This window comes from Triticum urartu, chromosome 3 (assembly GCF_003073215.2).
Source record: "Triticum urartu cultivar G1812 chromosome 3, Tu2.1, whole genome shotgun sequence".
Taxonomy (NCBI): domain Eukaryota; kingdom Viridiplantae; phylum Streptophyta; class Magnoliopsida; order Poales; family Poaceae; genus Triticum; species Triticum urartu.
In genome coordinates, this window is record NC_053024.1 from 735094604 (window position 1) to 735115304 (window position 20701).

Consider the following 20701-nt stretch of genomic DNA (forward strand, 5'->3'; position numbering starts at 1 on the left):
TACGATCATTCAAAAAAAATGAAAACAAAGATATAATACTCTTTCCTTACAACTTCAAGTGAGTGTTACTGTCTTGTGCATATTCGGTTTCCCTTATATATTAGTCCAGGTTATAGTAATATAATTGATGAGTTATGCATGCGTGTGTAGTTTCCACTATATTCTCCTAGAGATTAGTCTTGAGCAGGGAGTAGTAACCGTCTTGGACTCTAAACGAAAAGATCCCCAGAAGTATGCGGACATGACTGAAATCCTCAAGAAGTAAGTTAAATCGATCATTATCCACCATATCAGCAACTTTGTTCATTTCCTGATATCAAGTAATTGTTTTCTTTGTCCGGCAGGGTTTGGAGAAAATTCACCAGAAAAGTTCCGAGACTGCCGAAGGAGCTGGAATTTAGACACCCGAAAGTAAGTACTATAGTAGCATGTTCCGCGCATCTCCTAGTGATTCAAGCGCTAGTTTCATCAATACCATTTAGCATTCTTGCTTATCAGTTTGATTGACCTCTATTTCTTGTAAAGTGGTTGTGGCAGGAATAAGGGAATGATTTCTGTGGATATTACGTCTGCGAGTCCATCCGCCACATGACCTGTGAGCGGGGCGGGTACTCTGACGAACAATATGAAGTACGTAAATAACAACATTCACAATTTTATTTTATTACCATCATTTGTATTGAGTTTCATTCATTCATATATATATGTATTGACCCCCTTCTTCAAATTAGATGTTTCGGAAGCGGGATGAACTCCTAGCACCAGCTCGCATGCGAGCAATTCAAGAGGAATTGGCGGCATTCTTTCTTGACCAAGTGATCGCTGAAGACGGAGAATTCTATGTGGATCATGAGTCCGTATGAGTATATTTGTAAGAGATAATTATTGTATATATGTAGCCGGTAGTGTCGGGTAGATATACGAGAACTTGTTGTTCGACCAATCTCTCGGAGAAGGAGAGGTGGTCGATATCACTTCTCTCTGTATGCATATATGTTCATGACGATCTTCTGTCGTTTGCTTACTAGCTAACTAGTGTGTCTAGTCCTCTCTATACGTACGTATAGTACGTAGCATCGACCAAGCACGGACGTAAGAGAGGACACTTCTCTCTATTAATTATAGCTAGCTAACACAATATATGAAACACCTAAATTAACCCCCCAAAACCCCCAAACCCCCCCCCCCTTTTCAAAAAAAAACAAAAACTCCAGCCACAGAAATGCTGACGCGTGGATGCCTATTGGTCCCGGTTGCTGCCACCAACCGGGACCAAAGGGTCTCCTGCCTGGGCTCTGCGCACTGCCCACGTGGAGGCCCATCAGTTCCGGTTCTGGATTGAACCGGGACTAAAGGGTCGAGGCATTAGTACCGACACTTTAGTCCCGGTTCAGGAACCGGGACTAAAGGCCCTTACGAACCGGGACTATAGGCCCTTTTTCTACCGGTGTGGGTTGAGAGAGGAGAGATCGTGGGTGGGCGTTACGATGGTGAGGGAGCGACTATAGTATGTATAGCTTAAAGTGTGTCATTGATCTTGCAAGTATTTTTTTGTCGTGTTTTTCGTCAGGATTAAAATAATCAAGAAAATGATAATATATCCAACAGCATCCTCGCTGTTTCTCCACTTTCCATGACAAAGGTGCATGAGAAACTATCTTGTGCTGTGACTGAGCCAGAACTGGAATAGAACTTAACAAAAATGCAGTGTGGCCCTTTCAAGGAGTAGAGATGGCACTGTGGCCTTGTACAGCCTCCACGACAAATAATGCATGAGAAACTATTACTATGTGTTGTGCTCCATAATTCATTAAAATTTTAGTTAAAACCTTCGCAAGCAACATAAGGAAAAAGAAAAAAAATTAAATGCGCATCCAGGGAATCGAACCCTGGTCAGTACCGTGGGAGGGTACTATGATACCACTACACCAGATGCGCTGCTTTGTTTCATTGTGACAAGTTAGCATCCTAATACTACATTTCTTACCAAACATGATAGAGCATTTATCTGGGCTCAACAATTGAGCCAGTCCCTTTCTACAAGCTCTTCCGGTGTATGCTATGGGTATTTTTAAATTCCTGTCATCTCTGTGCGAGGAATTACCTCAAATTATAAGGAATTTCTGGTGAAGGGATGAGGAAAACAGAAGGAAGACTCACTGGTTGGCTTGGGATAAGATGACAAAGCCTAAAGCGGAGGGTGGTATGGGTTTCCGGGATCTTAGATTATTTTACCAGGCTCTTTTAGCAAAGCAGGCATGGAGGTTGGTGGTGAATCCGGAAACTCTGTGTGCCAGAGTGATCAAGGCAGAATATTTTCCACAGGGGCATATTTTAGACACAGCTTTCCCGCAGTCGGCTTCTCTCACATGGCAAGGTATTCTGCATGGATTGGAGCTGCTTAAATCCGGAGTTATTTGGAGAGTGTGTGATGGGGCTAACATACATATTTGGAGAGATAATTGGCTTCCTAGAGCTTCTGGTCTTAAAATCTCAACAAGAAAGAATAGAACTAGAGTCAAATGGGTTGAGGAATTGTTCATGAGTGGAGAAAGGAGATGGGATGAGGAGCTGGTTAGGCATATATTTTACTCTTATGATGCGGAGGAGATTCTGAGGTTGTGGATCCAATTGAATGGGGAGGCGGATTTTGTTGCTTAGCATTATGAAAAGTTAGAGATGTTCTCAGTTAAGAGTGCGTACAAGTTAGCGCTCACCCTTAAGGATAAAAAAGGATGAGGGGCAATCCAGTGAGGCGGTGGGGACGGAGAGGACAATTTGGGATATTATTTGGAAGGCCAACATTTCTCAGAAGATTTGTATTTTTGCATGGAGAGTTGCTTCCAATAGCTTGGCCGTACAGGTTAATAGAGTGGCGCATCATCAAGCCTCTGTTAGTACGTGTTCTATTTATGGCATGGGGATGAAAATACCTTTCATGCGCTTGTCTTCTGCCTGAAGGCGCGTGTGCTTCGCATGGCCATGAGAAACATTTGGGCTCTACCTGCCGAGGAGGTTTTCAGATATATGGGGTATGATTGGTTTATTGTTCTCCCGAGTCAATTAAACCCCGTAATGCGAGACCAAATTATTTACTTATTCTGGAGGGCCTGACACTTGAGAAATGATTTGATTTTTGGTAAAGGAAAGGAATCGGTTTCAACTTCTGCTTGCTTTGTGGAGAATTATTGGGCGTCCTTTGTTGCATATCATTCTCCGATGCCGGTGGATTTTAAAAATAAAGGAAAAGATTCGTTGGTTCGGATTAGCAGACTTCCTAATTCTCTGGAGGTGAGTAGGGGCTGGTCTCCGCCTCCTCCTGCAGGTTGGTTCAAGATTAATGTCGATGCTAGCTTCATGGAGAGCATTAGAGAAGCCAGTGTGGGGGTGGTGGTCAGGGACGAGGAGGGGAAAGTTATTGTCTCATCGTGGGATTTCATTGATGTCTGTCAAAGCGCGGATGAAGCGGAGCTTAGGGCTTACATTGCCGGTCTCTACATAGGTATTTATCTTCATAATCCTATAATTTTAGAGACTGGTTGCGCTTTTGTGGTTGCGTCTATTGCATCAGGGGTCTATGACAGGTCTACTATGCGTGACCTAAAGATGAAAGCGTTGAGCATCTCGAAGTTGATCAGCAATTTTCAACTGTCAAAGATTAGTCGTTCGGCCAATATGGTGGCACATTTAATCGCTATGTATAGCTTTGACAATAGATTAGATGGTATTCTTATAAATGATGTACCGCCCTGTGTGGTGAATATTGTATCGAATGAGTGTACTGGTGTGATTGGTTAATTAATATAAGGTGGTATTCATCATCCAGGGTGCAAAATAAGTTATTCTTCACTCGAGTTAATTTTATGATCGTTTCATAAATAAATTACGTTTAAAATAAAAATGCTTACATTCATCTTGATTCACTACGTAAATTTTTGGCATAAGAAAACAAAAATATAGGTCATAAAATAAAAAAATACATTTTATGTATTATGTATATTTTACACTATATTTTTACGTTTATAATTTTACATAACATATTTTTTTACGGTGGCTATATATTTTCTTACAATCTATTTTTACGTATGAAGTAAGACAAAATTTACGGTAAAATAGAGGGGGGTGAAGAATAACTATTCCTCTTCTGTACTCCTGGGAGTATTTACTCCCATCCTCAATATACCTCATATACGCATTAATTATACCTCTTTATTATTTTCAATATACTTTATTAAATACTCTAAGATACCCCAATACGAGTTTTGTTGAAAAAATATCATCCGCTACGTACTTTTTGTAATATACCTTTTTCACATATAAACACATCAGTATATACGTAAACATTTAAAAATATATAGACTCACATGAATTTTTTCATGAAACTCATTTTGGGGTATCTAATAATTACTAATAAAGTATATTAAAAATAATAAAGAGGTATAAAAGATCGAAAATGCATAGGAGCTCTCGGGTGCTACCCCCCTATATTCAAAAATAATTTAATAATTCAAAAAAAGTCAAAAAATCCCGGAACTTTTTATGAAATCAAACATGACCAGGTATTGCACTCGTATAAAAGATTTAAATAGGAAATGACTTTTATTGTATCCGGGGTCAAAGATTTCCCCCAAAATGCTAGATACAAGTACTATTCATGCTATATTGTCGTCATAAATTTGTTTTTTCGCCCTGAAGTCAACGAGAATTATTCCTTGGCCAAACATTTTATATGAGTACAATACCTAGTCATATTTGGTTCAAAAATATATCCAAGATTTTTTTGGCTTTTTTGAATTATTAAATTATTTTTGAATATAGGGGGGTGGAGCACCCGAGTGTTCCTAATCCGCTTCCTATAAAAGATTCATCTATGTGGTATATAAGGAGCGGAAGTACGTACTCCCAGGAGTACACAACCATTTTCCTATATATATGGTCGCGCTATTCGTCACCCTGGGTGAGGAATAGTTATTCTTCACCCCCTCTCTATTTTGACATCAATGCACCGTATTTTTAGGTTTCGTAAATTTTGTCCTATTTCATACATAAAAAGAGAACGTAAGAAAATATATACTCGTCGTAAAAAATATTTTATGTTATGTAAAGTTACGAACGTAAAAACATACATAAAAATGCAATATTTTTTGTTTTATAACCTATTTTTTTGTTTTCTTATACCAAATTTTATGTAGTGAATCAATATGAATGTAACTATTTGTATTCCAAACGTAATTTGTTTATATAGTGTTACTATTCATCATCCAGGGTGCAGAATAAGTTATTCTTCATCCGAGGTAATCTTACGATCGCTTCATAATTAAATTACGTTTAGAATTCAAATAGTTACATTCCTATTGATTCACTATGTAAAATTTGACATAAGAAAATAAAAATATAGATCATAAGACAAGAAAATTTGTAATTTGTTTATATAGGTCATAAGATAAGAAAATATGGTTTTTTCAATGTTGCTTTTGACCAATGGTTAGAGCCATAATATATGACATGAATGTTACAAAATGAATACCGTCAAATTCATATGTCTCGAAGCTAAATCCTGCTGATCTCTTGGTAGGGTGTCCCGACTTGGCGATTAGGTCGGAAGGGAAATAGGACGTAGAGGTTCAGACCCTCACAATTGAGGTAATACCCTAGTCCTGCATGTGTATATTGCTAGGGTTACAAATCCTATTCCTCTACGTCGGTGGAGGTAGAGACCTCCTTGGTTACAGTATCCTTGTCTTAGTACAACATGTCCTCTGGAGCCTTCCGTATAAAGCGTCATGGCCTTCCGTATTGCAACCAATTTCACATCAACTCTCGAGGCATCATCTAGTTATATGGTGCGTTGATCCTTGATGAGCTGGAAGTACAACTAACCCACGGGCTATTAAATTAACAAGTTTTTCAAGGTTGAGATATGGAAGGCCAGATATATTTTCGGTAATTGTAGCTATCAAAAGTTCACTGTAGAGAACGTGCAAACGAACCATATTTGATGACAGTTTTAGTTGTAAAACAAGATCAAACAACGACAATTTTTAAACCAAAATTGCCTTCTCAGGGAGAAAACGCCATGTCGCTTAAAGAAACTGCCATCTCTCCCACTTCATCAGAACTAAAAGTGCCATGCGAAAGTTAAATGCCACCCTCCCTGACGGACGTTCGCCAGATAAGGGGGTCATATACTTTTGTTTAAAATATAGCATTGAAAAACTACCAAAAATGGAGTCAACAAAATAATTTTAATGAAAAGGTATACTCTGGAAATAAAAAAATCTCTTATACTGCATGGAGTGAGCAATACAATATGAAACATAGAAAGGTAGGAACGGGGCAGCGTTTTGACTAAGCTTTGTTTATACATGTCTGTAAATTTTTATGAAAAGGTGTACTCTGGAAATAAAAAATCCTAGTGTTCTAGAAAAGGGTAACTTTTTGAAGTATCATTTCTCTTAAGAAGCTACATAACTTAACTTTGCCTTTTCTTCATTCATGAGAACTTACATGTACATAGATTCAGATTTTGACATCAAGAAAATCAAAGTTTCACTTCGGGCGCGTGGGGCTTTAGTTGATAGCTCGCATCAGGGCTTATCCATATAGATGCATACATGAGAAACTTGCACTACCGGATCGCATTGAGAGTAACAAACCTAACTACTCCATATTGTACGCAATTCTGAGTCATCCAGAGCATCTTGTGCTTCAACACCTGAAGCAGGGCGCCTCCATCTCATCTCCACACTTGTTTAGGTACCACCCCTCCACCAAGAAAGCTTGTGCTGTGTACCACAAAAATTCTCCATTCGAATTTGTACTAAGAAAACAAAAACAAGGCGAGATCGGTGAATGCAAAACATTTAGGTTGCTGTTATCCTTATTCACCACCTTCAGCAATGCAGGCTTGCAGCAGCCCTCACTTTTGGCAGGCAATAATGTTCACCAATCAAAAGATTAGCAACATAATCAAACAGTATCAAAAGGGTCCACAGCCTGTTAAGTACAATGAATTGCTTCCTAAAATGGCCCACGGGCATCCATGGTTACAATCTTCTGAACAAGGCACCAGCACCACAAGCATCAGTACAAGCATTCATGGTTACAGTCTTCTGAACAAGGCACCATCACCACAAGCATCAGTACCAGAGACATTTGGAACTTTATCATGATGATGAACGCCGACTGACAAGAATCAAAAGCCCAACTCAAGGACGCGGGTAGCTAGGGGGGTCCCATGGTCCAGCACCTGTGCGCCTGTCTAGTTTAAAGTATGTATAGCTTAAAGTATGTCATTGATCTTGCAAGTCTTGCAAATACTTCCTCTGTTCCTAAATATAAGTCTTTTTAGAGATTCCAATATGGACTAGATACAGATGTATATAGACATAGTTTAGAATGTAGATTAACTCATTTTGCTCCATATGTAGTCCATATTGAAATCTCTAAAAAGACTTATATTTAGGAACGGAGGGAGTATTTTTTGTCGTGTTTTTCGTTAGGATTAAAATAATCAAGAAAATGATAATATATCCAACAGTATCCTTGCTGTTTCTCCACTTTCCATGACAAAGGTGCATGAGAAACTATCTTGTGTCGTGACTGAGCCTGAACTCGAATGGAACTTAACAAAAATGCAGTGTGGCCCTTTCAAGGAGTAGAGATGGCACTGTGGCCTTGTACAGCCTCCACGACAAATAATGCATGAGAAACTATTACTATGTGTTGTGCTCCATAATTCATTAAAATTTTAGTTAAAACCTTCGCAAGCAACATAAGGAAAAAGAAAAAAAAGTTAAATGCGCATCCAGGGAATCGAACCCTGGTCAGTACCGTGGGAGGGTACTATGATACCACTACACCAGATGCGCTGCTCTGTCTTTGGTGAACAAGGTATATTTGTTATAGTTTCAGATGAGCAATACAATATGAGACATAGGAAGGTACGAACTTGACTCAGCTTTGTTTATACCTGTCTGTAAATTTTAATGAAAAGGTATACTCTGGAAATAAAAAAAATCCTAGTGTTCTAGAACAAAGGTAACTTTTTTAAGTATCATTTCTCTTAAGAAGCTACATAACTTGACTTTGCCTTTTCTTCATGAAAACCATACATGATACATGTACATAGATTCAGATTTTGACATCAAGAAAATCAAAGTTTCACTTCGGGCGCGTGGGGCTTTAGTTGATAGCTCGCATCAGGGCTTATCCATATAGATGCATACATGAGAAACTTGCACTACCGGATCGCATTGAGAGTAACAAACCTAACTACTCCATATCGCACGCAATTCTGAGGCATCCAGAGCATCTTGTGCTTCAACACCTGAAGCAGGGCACCTCCACCAAGAAAACTTGTGCTGGTACTACAAAAATTCTCCATTCGAATTTGTATAAGAAACAAAAACAGCGCAAGACCGGTGAATGCAAGACACTAGGTTGCTGTTATCCTTATTCACCACCTTCAGCATTAAGAAAGCAGCAATGCAGGCTTGCAGCAGCCCTCGCTTTTGGCAGGCAATAATGTTCACCAATCAAAACGATTAGCAACAGAATCAAACAGTATCAAAAGGGTGCACAGCCTGTTAAGTACAATCTTAGAGTTTACATTATATTTTCCTAATACGCCAGCCATGATGAATTGCTTCCTAAAGTGGCCAATGCACATCCAGGGTTACAATCTTCTGAACAAGGTACCAGCACCCACAAGCTTCAGTACCAGAGATATCAGGTAATTTGTCCCGACCATGAACGCCGACTGACAAGAACAAAAAGCCCAAATCAAGGGCGTGGGTAGCTAGGGGGGTCCCATGGTCCAGCCCCCGTACCGTAGCGCCTGTCTGTGTAGGTATTATAGCCGCTGTCGTACATGCCTTGCACGCCCATCCCAGGAGGTGGTCCGTAAGCTCCATAGCCGCTGACCCCTAAAAGTGTGTATTAAACATACCGGTTAGCCACAACTGATTTTCAGTGACTTGGATGCAAGTGAGGGAATGAAACCTACTAGGTGGTGGTGCCCTTCTCTTCTCAATTTCAGCCCTAAGCTTCTCAGACTCCTGAGCCATACTCACAAGATCCTTCTCCACTGCCTGCACCTGTGCCATCAGCTCTGGCTTTGCATTCTTCTCATAATCAAGAGCCGCCCTGCAGTGATCTTAATAGTTAGCTGCTACTCCACTAAAATAAAATAAAAAGGGGGGAATTCATCGAAATACTAAAATGAATTCCTCGTGGGGCCACCAACTTAGACTCAACATGCTGTGTCTACTGTAGCAGAAACATAAACCAGGATGGTTCAATACCTAGCACGAATTAGTTCCTGCCGCAGATCATCACGTTCAGCTATCATGGCAGGTATGCGCTGGTTTTCAGAGCTCTGTTGCTCAAGCTCCTTTGTCAGACCCTGCACCTTTGTGTTGAGCTCTTGCCTCAAAGACTCTAGCGAGCCTGCTTCAGATCGTAGCTGAAGGGCATCCTGCCTAAGGGGTTCTAAAGAGCGTAGCTCAGCTTCCAGCTTCAGATTCCTCTGAGTCAGCTCCCTCGATTCAAGTTCTTTCTCAGCACGGAGCTTAGGTATAACCTGACTTGAGGAATGGAGATCTTCTTTCAAACGAGACATTGCTTGCCTGAGTCCAACAATTTCATCCACCAGATGTTGGTTGTCGTCACGGATTCTGCGGAGCTCACCACGGCGGCTAGGCAGCTCTCCCTCGAAGCGCCGTGGTGAGATAGACCTTTCTCGTGCAAGACGAGGAGGAGGGCCATCACGAAACACTCGTGGTTCCTCATAGTACTCGCGACCTATGCGCTGTCTCCCTGCCATTTATAGCCCTGTAAAGAATAACCAGAATGTTAGACAAGAGAATAAGAGCTCAAGCGCCAGAAATGATTTTTAAAACCACATAAGTGGCTGGTTTACTGTTTGGTTTGTTTAGTGAAACATGACGTATTCCACTACGTATTTGTCCAATGATTTCGTTTTCTGATGTTATTACTTAAAAAAGAACATCCGACACACAAGTGTTTTGCCATAAATGAAACAACTTACACACAGTCCCTCAGTCGCCTGTCTCAATTTCAAACTGTGAATGGTTGTCAACTTGGCACTAAGAATGCCGCTAATTGATATTTTAACATTTCGGCACAAGCCTGGCAAATCCGAGAAGTGTTGGCCGTTGGATATTCTCTTCACTATATCAGGTGTTGCCACGTGTACGTACTATCTAGAATATTCCACGCTTTGTCTTAAGCACAATACATAATATGCACAAACCTCAGAAAAGACACTTCTCCTTTGTTCTAGAATCCGGTACTTTAATTATCCAACATTTTCTCCTCTTAAAGAATCGAGTTTTGTTTTCAGTTTAATATTTAATGCAAAGTATGCACAAGACACATACACTTCTCATTTATTCAAGACTCTTCCATACCTTAGTTCTCCTATGTTTTCCTTCCAAAAGAATTAGCATTATTTTTACTTTCTGATTTTTGATTTGGTCCACGCAATGGTAGAATCTCCTGAAGTACATTCACTTTTGCAGATGGAGTACATAGGTATTTTTATATATTTCAAATGTCTTTTTCTTGTTAAACAAACCGGAATGTTAGACAAGAGAATACAAACTCAAGCGCAGGAAATGATTTTTAGAACCACGTAAGTGGTTGGTTTCCCCTTCGATAAACTACTTGTCTCATTGGGAAAACCCTCTTATGGAGAACTAGATTCCATATTGGAGTTGACTTGGCTAAATTAGCGATTTTATCGATCTGCTGCGGCTTTTCAAATCCACTCTAACCGATCTATGTTAATTATGGAATACCGCCTACCCTTAGAAAATAATATTGTCCTTGTACTTGCTCTCTCATTCCTGGGAGTCCTTTAAGGGTAACAGGTCTTGAAACCCCTCCATTTTAGGTCGAGCTCAGGAAAGAATTTATGGAAGTCATATCTGCGAGATAAGCCTCTGACAGCTCCATATTGATTTTTTCCAAGTTTTCTTTCAGAAGAAGTGGGACCATTTTGCATTGAAACTTGGTATGGTTTGTTTGGTGAAACTTGACATATTCCACTACGTATTTGTCCTTAACTAAGAAGCACCTATACGGGGATACAGACACAGTTATACGAGTACAGGGACACGAGGTACGGCAATTTTAAAAAACAACCATTCGGGGATACAGCAGGATATACAAGTATTAAGAAAAATAAACAGCATATAGTAAAGATATGGTAATAAATTTTAGATGAAAGATTGTTTAGTTGCTGCGGGACATATGTTGCCTCATTTTTAGATGCAAGTTTAGTTAGTACAGGACCCTCCACTCAGAGCCCACATAAGGCCCAATTCCAGAAAACCCTACCTACACAAGTCAGCACCTCCAGCCGTTCCCCATCCCGTGCTCCTCTTTCCTCCAGCCACCTAAGAATTGTAGAGAGGAGATGAGACGACCGCTCCGCCGCCTGTACCTTCTTGCTCATCGGCGGCTAACCTTCCAATCCACCCAAATCTTCTTCCTTGCCGGCGGCTGCAGTCTCCACCGTCCTCCCTGCCCGGAGCTTTTTCCTCGTCGGCGGCCGTCTTGCCTTCTACCTTTCTGCCTGGATCTTCTTCCTTGCTAGCAACCATTGTGGTTGCCTGCTCGAGCATGGTAGCCGAGAGCTAGGCAGTGGTGTGGTCGCTGGAGGCTGGCTCCCGAGTGCCCACCATACTGCGACATATCCCAATTTGTTTCTCTTTTTATATTGAGAGAAGATGGGATACTGCAGGATACGCGTATCCCGGCGTATCCATGCATGTCCCCGTGCCCCCCATACTAGGAAACCAATACGGCAGTTTCTGCCATATCCATGCTTTGTAGGTCCTTAATTATTTGGTTTCCTGATTATTATTTTTCAAAAAATAACATCCGACACACCACTGCATTGCCATAAATGGAACAACTGACACAAAGAGTAAGCGCCTGTCTCGATTTCAAATTGTGAATGGTTATCGACTTGGTAGTAAAATTGGCATTAACTGCATTGACATTTTTAACGTTTCCGCACAAGACAGATAGCGCTCGCTTCTGAAGAATGCATAACTAGCAAACATTTAAGGAAACTTAACCTCCACCTCATCCAACCTCTGAAGACAGCAACGATTACTTCTTCCGAGCTTAGTGATCACTAGAAACAGGGTTATGGATTGCAGCGGAAATAAGCTACAACAGGGGATAGCTCCGAGGAGTTGTTTTTCATATTCTTTTCGTCTTACTGAATTTGGAGCTTCTTTTCCGTGCTAACTAGTGTACAGTCTACAATGTTCCTGAACTTAAATCACATCCGTGTGTTAGATATAATTTCGTTTTTTCCAGTGTTCAACCACAGAAATAAGAAACAATAACTAAATTCTGAGCAAAGCAGAACATCAATTGTTTCATGTTTTGAGATAAACAACATAGCAGACAGCATCAGTGGCTCGGCGACATCCCGGCATCGACGACATCTCAAAATCACACGCAGCAGAACAGCTCTGCATCGACGAAAATTGAAGGGAGGGGGGAGGGATCTGGCGGAGGTCACCTTGGGAGAAGGGGAGCGCGACGGCGGGGTCGAGGAAGGGGGCGACTGTCGGCTCGGAGTAGGTGGCCGCGGGGACGGCGGACTCGGGGGAGGGCGACGGTGAGCTCGTGGCAGTGGACGGCGGTGGGGTCGGAGTCGGGAGGGCGGTGATCTCGTGGGAGCAGCCGCTGGGCGCGGGGGGGGGGCGGGGGCGAGAACGACGGCGACGGCGGAGCGGCGTCGTGTGGCGGCTAGGGTTAGGGTGTGTGGGTGCGGGGAGCTCTCAGGGAATGGGCCGTCTCTCTGCTCACCTCGAGGACGCGTATTTCCGTTTTCTTTTCCCCTCATGTCAAGAAAAAAAATACTGCTTCCTCTGGGTTTTTTTATGTTAATACATGTCTCAATTATATCATAAAAAAAATTATCATAAGGATCATAGTACAAGCCACATATATACCGACCTGATAAAACTGAAAAGGCAGTAGAACGCTAGCCTTTGCACACAAGAACACCAGCCAAGAAGTAAAATTACAAACAAGATTGAAGAATCCTCCGAACTTGACACCAACGTTTGTCACTTGCCTCTGGTACCACCATAGCAGCCACCAAAGGAGAAAATGACGGATCACCTCCACACCCGAACTCGATGCGGCTCCATCGCTGATATGCAGCTTTGCGGACCTCCAAGATAGCTCGACAATAAAGGCGAAGTCATTGCCGTTGAACGAATCAGACCAAGGCAACACCCCGGACACGCCATCAAACTTCAGATCTAGCATCCCCGCCCAAATAGGACGTTGGAGGAGGAAACCATACCTGCCTGCCACAAACCTGCCTGCCACAAACTACGAGCCCAAATCCACCATCTTCCAGCTGTCGCCGATGCAGACCACAATTTGCATTCGCTCCTAGACTACCTCCCAAGCTCCGCGTCGGCGCTGGAGCAAACACCGTCGCAATGGCGGAGCCCGAGGACACAGGTCCACCACGAGAATGCCGCCACCGCACCATCCTTGCTTGAACAGTCTGGGTTCCAAATCCACCACAAAAGCGGATTGCCTTGTTGGAGAAGGATCTGAAGATTTATTACTTGGCGCCGCCATCGCCATCGTCGAAGCCATGACAATGGACAGCCCAAAACCCTGAGAAACTAATGCCTAAACATTCCACACACGTGGATCCAGCGACCACCCTCACCACCGAAGACCGAGGTCGTCAGCGGAGGGGAGCCGCCGGAGGACGGCGGCGGAGGAAGGCGCCCTGGCGGCAGGAGGCGCGAGATCGCCTTTCTTTCTTCTCCTGGAAGAAAGAAAGCTTACGTAACTTGAGTTGCTGCCTCGTTGACTTGAGAAATCTACTGCTTCCTCCGTTTCCATAATATAAAAGCATCTTTGACAGAGAAAATACTTGATTTTTATTTTTATTTTTATTTATTTTTAAAATACTACTTTATCTCAATAAAAAATTAATACAATGCAAATCCATGTTTTACAATATCCTTTTCTTTCTTTCTAAAACAACATTTTGCAATTCCTGGGATCCCCAAAACATTAGTTTCAATATTATATTCTCGCTGCAATCAGGACAACAAGGCTGGCTCCGGCCCCGAATTCGGCTGATCTCAAAGCTGAGGATGATGTGAGGAGCTGCCCAACATGTCCTGAGTATGAGCAGCTTCCCGGTCTCGACAATTTGTTCGACGGTGAGGAGATGCGAAAAGAAACGGATGCTTTTAGTGCATGAACAACATGAGTTTTAATGAATGATATAGTTGTAAGACCCGACTACAAACTCGTTGTGAAGAAAGGTCCTATGCTAAATTTCCATGTATCCATTGTTCTTGCCGATAATCATCATTGCCATACTAACACGGATATATTTGATATTCCTAAGGTGTGCTTTTTGCCACTTATATGTCTCGTTCGCATTTTCCTAGATCACTACCTCCGGACATTCCCATTGCATATAGATAAGCAAAAGCGCCCCATCTATGGCAAGCATATTTATTGAGACTTCCTTGGACAAACTGACAAAGGGTATGCCAAAACGCCATTACAAAACCGGCATGTTTGTGAGAAATGCGGTTACAACTTGGTGATACACTAGTTTGAAATAGTACTACCAACTTTTCTTTTACTGGTACCCATAATGAGCTTCTACATAAGAAAACATAGACAATCCAATATTATCTCTATGTGGAGCTAGTATCTCGTTTCATCCATCTGTCACCTCGCCGCAGTCACGAGTCTTTCCGCCGCCTCCTCCGCGGCATTGCCCTCTTTTTCTTGAACTTCCCTCTCCACTTGGAGATGACACAGGAATGTCGGAGTTGCTAATGAAAACACAAAGGCAAAAAACAAAACCCAGACATTAGATATACTTTGTTGGGGAGGAAGCATCAAATACATGAACATGGTAAAATAAAACAGCATTGACTTTGAGTCATCTAACCATAGAAGAAACGCTTAATCATCCTAGATAACTGATGATACCATCAGTTGTGCAACACAAACGAAGAAAGGTGAATATCAGGCTGGCTGGCTGGCTGGCTATACCTAACGGTACCGAGACGAGAAACAAAGAAGGCCGCCCAATCCAACTCCAAGGGCATGACATTCGGAGTGCTGTTGTGGCGTGTGCGAGGCCAGTCTACCACCTCCTCCATTGCCCCAGTCTGAAGGTCACCGGTGTACACACGTTCGCGCGTGTCCTTGACAAGCAATTTGCCACACTTCTCTGCGAGTATGTAGAATCTTTCTCCTCCTTGAGTGTCCTTCCTAGGATGCATTAGCTCGATCCTCTGTGTGAAGAGCCATTCTGAGGTAGTATCCGCACTCTGTTGGTCCTTTTGTAGTTTCCATATCTCTAGCTGGGAACTTGTCTCTTTCATCTGTAGCACCGAGAGCGTGCCATCAGTGGCTAAGCTAAGGCACGGGTAACCTACTCCAGTCATCAACGAGACAGGGAGGCTCGTGATCGCGAGGGAGACATGGTCGTCCTGGTTCTTCAGTTTAAGAAGACAGAAATTCCGTGCTCTCTCATCACGAAATAACCAGTGCGCGGTTCCGTGGCGCATAACTGCATCGCTATGACAAAATGACCCGGTGGCATGTATGGTACCCTTGAAGCACACTGTGCCCATACCCCAACTCGCTTCATGGGAGGAGAACATGTTAAGATGGAACGTCAGATTGTCCGTGTAGTTGACGGTGATGATTATCACTTTGAAGAAGGACGAATTTCCCGGTGGTTGCTCGTCGTCGCCGGAACAATAGTCCGTGCCAGTCACGATGGCGTAGCCGCTACGCTCACCGGCACGAGACTGGCAATCTAGCTGTATAGGAAGGAGCACGTCCCATGTGCCGGCAAGCAGGTTGCACACCGCCAAGTGGACGGCGCCCGCGGCACTCTGGGAGGCGAGCCGCACGAGAAGGAGACCGCGACTTGAGCACAGCGGCACCGCATGGTGTAATAGGTCTGCGGAGTCACCGGGCACGAAGGAGCTGAGGGCACGGCGCCGAGGGCCCAGCTCCGACGACGGCATCGGGACCAGCACCTTGGCCCCTTGATAACGGCCCCGGTCCTTGATGAAAAATCCGGCGAATGATGGGCGGGCGTGCTCCGGCCACCGGAGACGTAGGAAGGATGGATCGGCGACAAGGCCGCACCATCGCTTGCACGTGGTGGCGCAGCGGAAGAGGTCGGCCGCGTCGTTCAATCGGACCAGGATCTCGCGGAGGACGTCGTCGGAGACCGCCATTGCCGCCGCCAAGTATTCCGTCGATCTTTCCTTTTTCCCTCTTTTGCGAGAAAGAGTCTTCCCTCGATTTGAGGCGAGTATATAGTTCGCGTACGGTTGAGGTGCTGATTTCCATACGCATGTACTGATCTGTACGTGTATATCTAACCCACTTTTTTAAACACATATCTAACCCAATTGCGTGCTGGCCAACATGTAAGTATCGTGACATGCATGCAATTAATTAGTACTGGATATGCGAATCAACCTGTGGTTGAGTTGGTTAGGTGGACAGTGGTATCCCTAACCCATCAGGGTTCAAATCCTGATACTCACATTATTCCTGGATTTATTTCAGAATTTAGGGTGTGCGTGTGTGCGTTCATAGGAGTGAGTGTATGCGCGTGTATATGAGCGCTTGTGTCTGTACTGATGTTCAAAAAAAAATTAGTACTGGATATTAATCACTACTGGTACTTTCCCTAAAAAAAAGTTACTAGTACTCCATCTAGTAATCAACATGATATACTATTTCTTAGTGTTCAAAAAACATGATATATTTCTTTACGGAAGGAGTAGTTTCCCTTTTCATTTTTTTTAGCAGGCATGCATGGGACTGTGACAACATTTTTATTTATAACTCACAATTCGTTGGTAAAATTACTGGTCAAAATTCGAAATAAAAAGATAGTATTTTTTTTGAAAACTAATATAAAGTGACCTTATATATATATAAAAACAGAGGGAGTAACCTAACACTACTAGGGAAAAGGCTAGCAGCAGCGCGGGTTTTAGGTGTATCAGTAGCGCGCGGACCGGTGCTACTAATAAGGCGCTACAGCTAACACATAGCAGTAGCGCGTGTTCACCAGCGCTACTGCTACACAAGTGTAGCAGCATCGCGCTTAGTGGAAGCTCGCTACTGCTAATAGCTATAGCACGCTTCTTCCGTGCGCGCTACTGCTACTACTGCGCTGCTGCTAACTTTTCTCCACTCGCTACTGCTAATTTTAGTAGTTTTTTGTTTTTTTCGGCATATTTGTTTTGTATTTGAACAGGCTTTATAGAAGAATCTTTAGCACATACGAATGTCATCATGATACACATACAAATGCCTGCGAGACCACAGATGTAATCATAACATATACATACAAATAGTCTCATCATAATCATCATCCAACACAAAGTGGTCTCTCGTCATCATCTCGAAAAAAGCGATACAAGTCTCGATTATTTGCAAATACATCGTCATCCATCTAAACAATGATATACGCGAGAAGAGCTATCACTTTGAGAACATGAGTTCGTATCCCTCTCTCGCATTAGCGTGAACCTAAACTAACTACTGCCTGTCGCTCGGAAACCGGAAACCGGTACACCTGGGCCTGACACTCCGGCCACTTATCGTATATATACTCCTGGCGTAGCACTTCTTCGCCATCTATGATCTATGCACCTGCATCGTCACATGAGTCGATGATATGCAACATATATAGTTGAGCAACAGAAAGAGACAGACTTGGCAAAAATAGAAACAACATATCATAAGCATAAATAACAAAGTTCATCGTACCCCAAAATGCCCTAACTAGAGTGATTTTCGCTAGTCGAGGAGGAGGACGGTTTAACTACATCACAAATAAAGTTTCACCATGCATAACTCAAAGTTTTGTCATACAGAAAGTATGGACTATACGGACACATTGTCATATATCGACAATCACTCCAACATGTCGTTCCATCCATCCAAGTCAGGGAGATAGTCCTTGAGCTTAGTGAAAGGCTTCATGTCGAGACGCTGAGAGGCTATCCATGTTCGGACGTCTTCCCGCGACATTTGTCCTTCTCCGTAGAACATCCCTGTTTTTTCGACGACCTTCTTCATGATGATTTGGGCAAGTTCGTGTTGGATGTTATAGAACTCAGCTCGAAGTCGATGATCCTCGATATCTTCTATGTCCTTTGCCCATTGCAGAATATGGGCATCGTCGGATCTAGGTGACATGCGAAGGTTCTGGTGATCCCGTCTGTACTCCAGCATGTGGTGTAGGACATAGAATCCGTCATTAAGAGAATCGTTCGGTTGCTGGATGCAGCAGAAGTCAGTCTTATGGCCGAAGGCGGCCCTGCCGCCCCTTGTCTTCTTGTCCCTGACCTCTCCACCCCTTACTTGGTAGTAAAACATAGCACTATCGAGAACATCCTTGATGTGGGTGTAATCCTTTTTGTGAATGTTCTTCGACGAGTCCAAGTAAAGAGCGTGGGAGAATTGGGGGTAGAGGATGATGAGGACGGCGCGCCCGCCGCTGCGCAAAATAAGTACACCTCAAATTAATTAGCCTCCACCGTGCAAATGAATGATTGAAATCGAAGGAAGGATAGCGGCACGGATGACTTACACAGGATGATAAGGCACGAGAATCGCCTCCTTGTCCTTATTGGCGAGCATGAAAGTGACGATGTAATCCCTCGCGTATTCACGGTGCTTTGCGCAGACTCCCAAGAAGCCCTCGTGCATGTAGTACGGGTCAGCGACACAGATATTAGATATCTGCTCAACCCCGATGATGTAGTTCATGTGCAAGGCATAAAGGCGGACAAATGTAAAATCCAGCTTCTTCACGTGAAACATGTCGAATATGTAATCGAATCGGAGGAAGAACTTATCCGCGGGGAAGCTGTCGACGCACGACATTTTCCGCGGAACGTTAACCACGTAGAGTGGGTATCCTGGATCTTTCGAGGCGATGAGGCCTTTCTCTACCCGCAGCACATCGTCATGAAGTCTCCTTAGATCGCCGAATCTGGCCCGTAGCGCTGTTGCAGGTAGGATTGGTTGACCGGGGATATGCCATTTATCCGCATCGGGGATATCTATACGGTCCTGAAGCCGAGGCTGCTGAGGCAGCTGGATCATAGAATCAGCTTTTTTGCCTTTCCTCGCTCTCTTCCTAGACTTCTTTACTACCGGAAGGTCGTCCATAATACGTTGAGATGGCAATTCAGGCACCGACTCATGACGCTCAAACCCTGAGGAGGCGCCAGTATAGACATACTGTTCAGCGCCATCGTCGTCCTCATCCTCATCCATGGCGACGTCATCAGCGACTAATGGAGCCTCCTCCTTACCCCGTCCGCTATCACCCAACCTGACACCCGACGCTAATTGGGTAGGTGGGGTGTTGATGTTCATACCTTGCTGAGGCTGCGTGCTCGTGGGTGTGCTCCCGGTCGCCTCCAGACGAAGCAGACTCTTTGGCCACAACAGCACCCACCCATTGCAACAATCACCAAGCCGCCGCGGTGTCTCGTCGTCATCCCCCGCTAGTATTGGAGGAGGCAAATTCTCGTGGCCCGGTTTGACACTGGCCACGGAAACCTTGAAGACGTTCGGGAGGATCGGCCGGCTGTGGAACAATGGTTCCTTCGGCTTCATTATCGTCGCCTTCCCCACATCCACCTTCTGGTCGCCGATGGTGTACAATATGGTGCACGGGGTTTCGTCGGCCTGCAAAGAAAAGTCTGCGACGTGAGACATCCGAAAGGCAACGAAAACGAGAGATTATACATTTATATTGAAGGGGGCCGGTGTGACAGATACCGTGAGGGCGTCGACCTCAGCCAAAGATGAAGCACCACCGAGCACGTCCGGTGCGGGAGCCGGTGCGGGAGTAGGTGCAGGAGCAGGTGCTGGTGCAACGCTAGTCGAGCTGCTCCCCAAGAAGTCGGCAAGGGGAAAGTTCTCTGCATTTTTTTCTGGATTTTGCCTTGTCCAAGTGATAACGCCCGTTACCAAGGAAGTAGAAAAATCTGCAACCACCTTTTTTGTGGCAGCTACTGCTGTTGCGACTGTTTGAGATGATTTCTTCTCAACCGCAATCTCAACCTTCTTGTCGATGTTTTCTTCAGTTAACCTCCGTCTTTCATTTCTCTCCTCCGTGGTCTCACGGTAGTACTTCTTCCACATGGCGCCGTCTCCGACACCGTGCACGCGTCCATACGACGGTCGAGTATCCATCGGTTGTCGTTTCAATATGTTCAACGCCCGGTTGAATGGAGTGTCCCACTTGGGCCTCGCCAATGCCTCAGACGGCGAGTCGCTTTCGGCCGCAATCCGGTGCTGCTCTCTCTGTAAAAGGCACAAGGATCGTTTACAAATATGACTAACGTGTGCAGTCGAATTGATCAGAAACTAAAATTACCAGCAGTCTCATGAACTCCGCGTCCTCCTTGGCCCATTTGGACCTCTTTCCGCCGTAACCATGGCTTCCGAGGTGGTGGCTCCCAATGTTTCGCTCTTGAAGCCCCTTCATGTACTGAGACTTTTTTTTGGCAGCTTCGGACTCGCAAGCCTCCTTGAATATTTGAAACTGCTCTTCCGTGATTGTCGGATTATCCTTTACAATCTCGGATTAGGG

General features: G+C 43.8%; 1 protein-coding gene and 2 non-coding genes across 3 annotated transcripts; all 3 read right to left on the bottom strand.

The window, feature by feature from the left end:
* Nucleotides 1-1867: 1867 nt before the first annotated feature.
* On the bottom strand, nt 1868-1938 carry TRNAG-CCC. The gene has a single exon. It is a non-coding gene; the product is annotated as a tRNA-Gly (tRNA).
* Nucleotides 1939-7800: 5862 nt separating this feature from the next.
* Nucleotides 7801-7871, bottom strand: TRNAG-CCC. The gene has a single exon. It is a non-coding gene; the product is annotated as a tRNA-Gly (tRNA).
* A 640-nt stretch (nt 7872-8511) lies between these two features.
* On the bottom strand, nt 8512-12855 carry LOC125546311 (protein FLX-like 3). Its single transcript, XM_048710535.1, has 4 exons — nt 12566-12855; nt 9306-9834; nt 9008-9147; nt 8512-8927 (listed from the first exon to the last, which is right to left on the bottom strand). Exons 2-4 carry the CDS (start codon nt 9824-9826, stop codon nt 8785-8787), a joined length of 804 nt encoding a protein of 267 aa, XP_048566492.1. The 5' UTR covers nt 9827-9834; nt 12566-12855; the 3' UTR covers nt 8512-8784.
* Nucleotides 12856-20701: the final 7846 nt, after the last annotated feature.

Excerpts from the sequence above, each read along its gene's own strand:
- LOC125546311 (XM_048710535.1), bottom strand. The coding sequence starts at position 9,826 with ATGGCAGGGAGACAGCGCATAGGTCGCGAGTACTATGAGGAACCACGA. Across the intron at positions 9,148-9,305 it reads CAGGAACTAATTCGTGCTAG|GGCGGCTCTTGATTATGAGA; the intron begins GTATTGAACCAT and ends AGATCACTGCAG. Across the intron at positions 8,928-9,007 it reads GAGAAGGGCACCACCACCTA|GGGTCAGCGGCTATGGAGCT; the intron begins GTAGGTTTCATT and ends ACACACTTTTAG.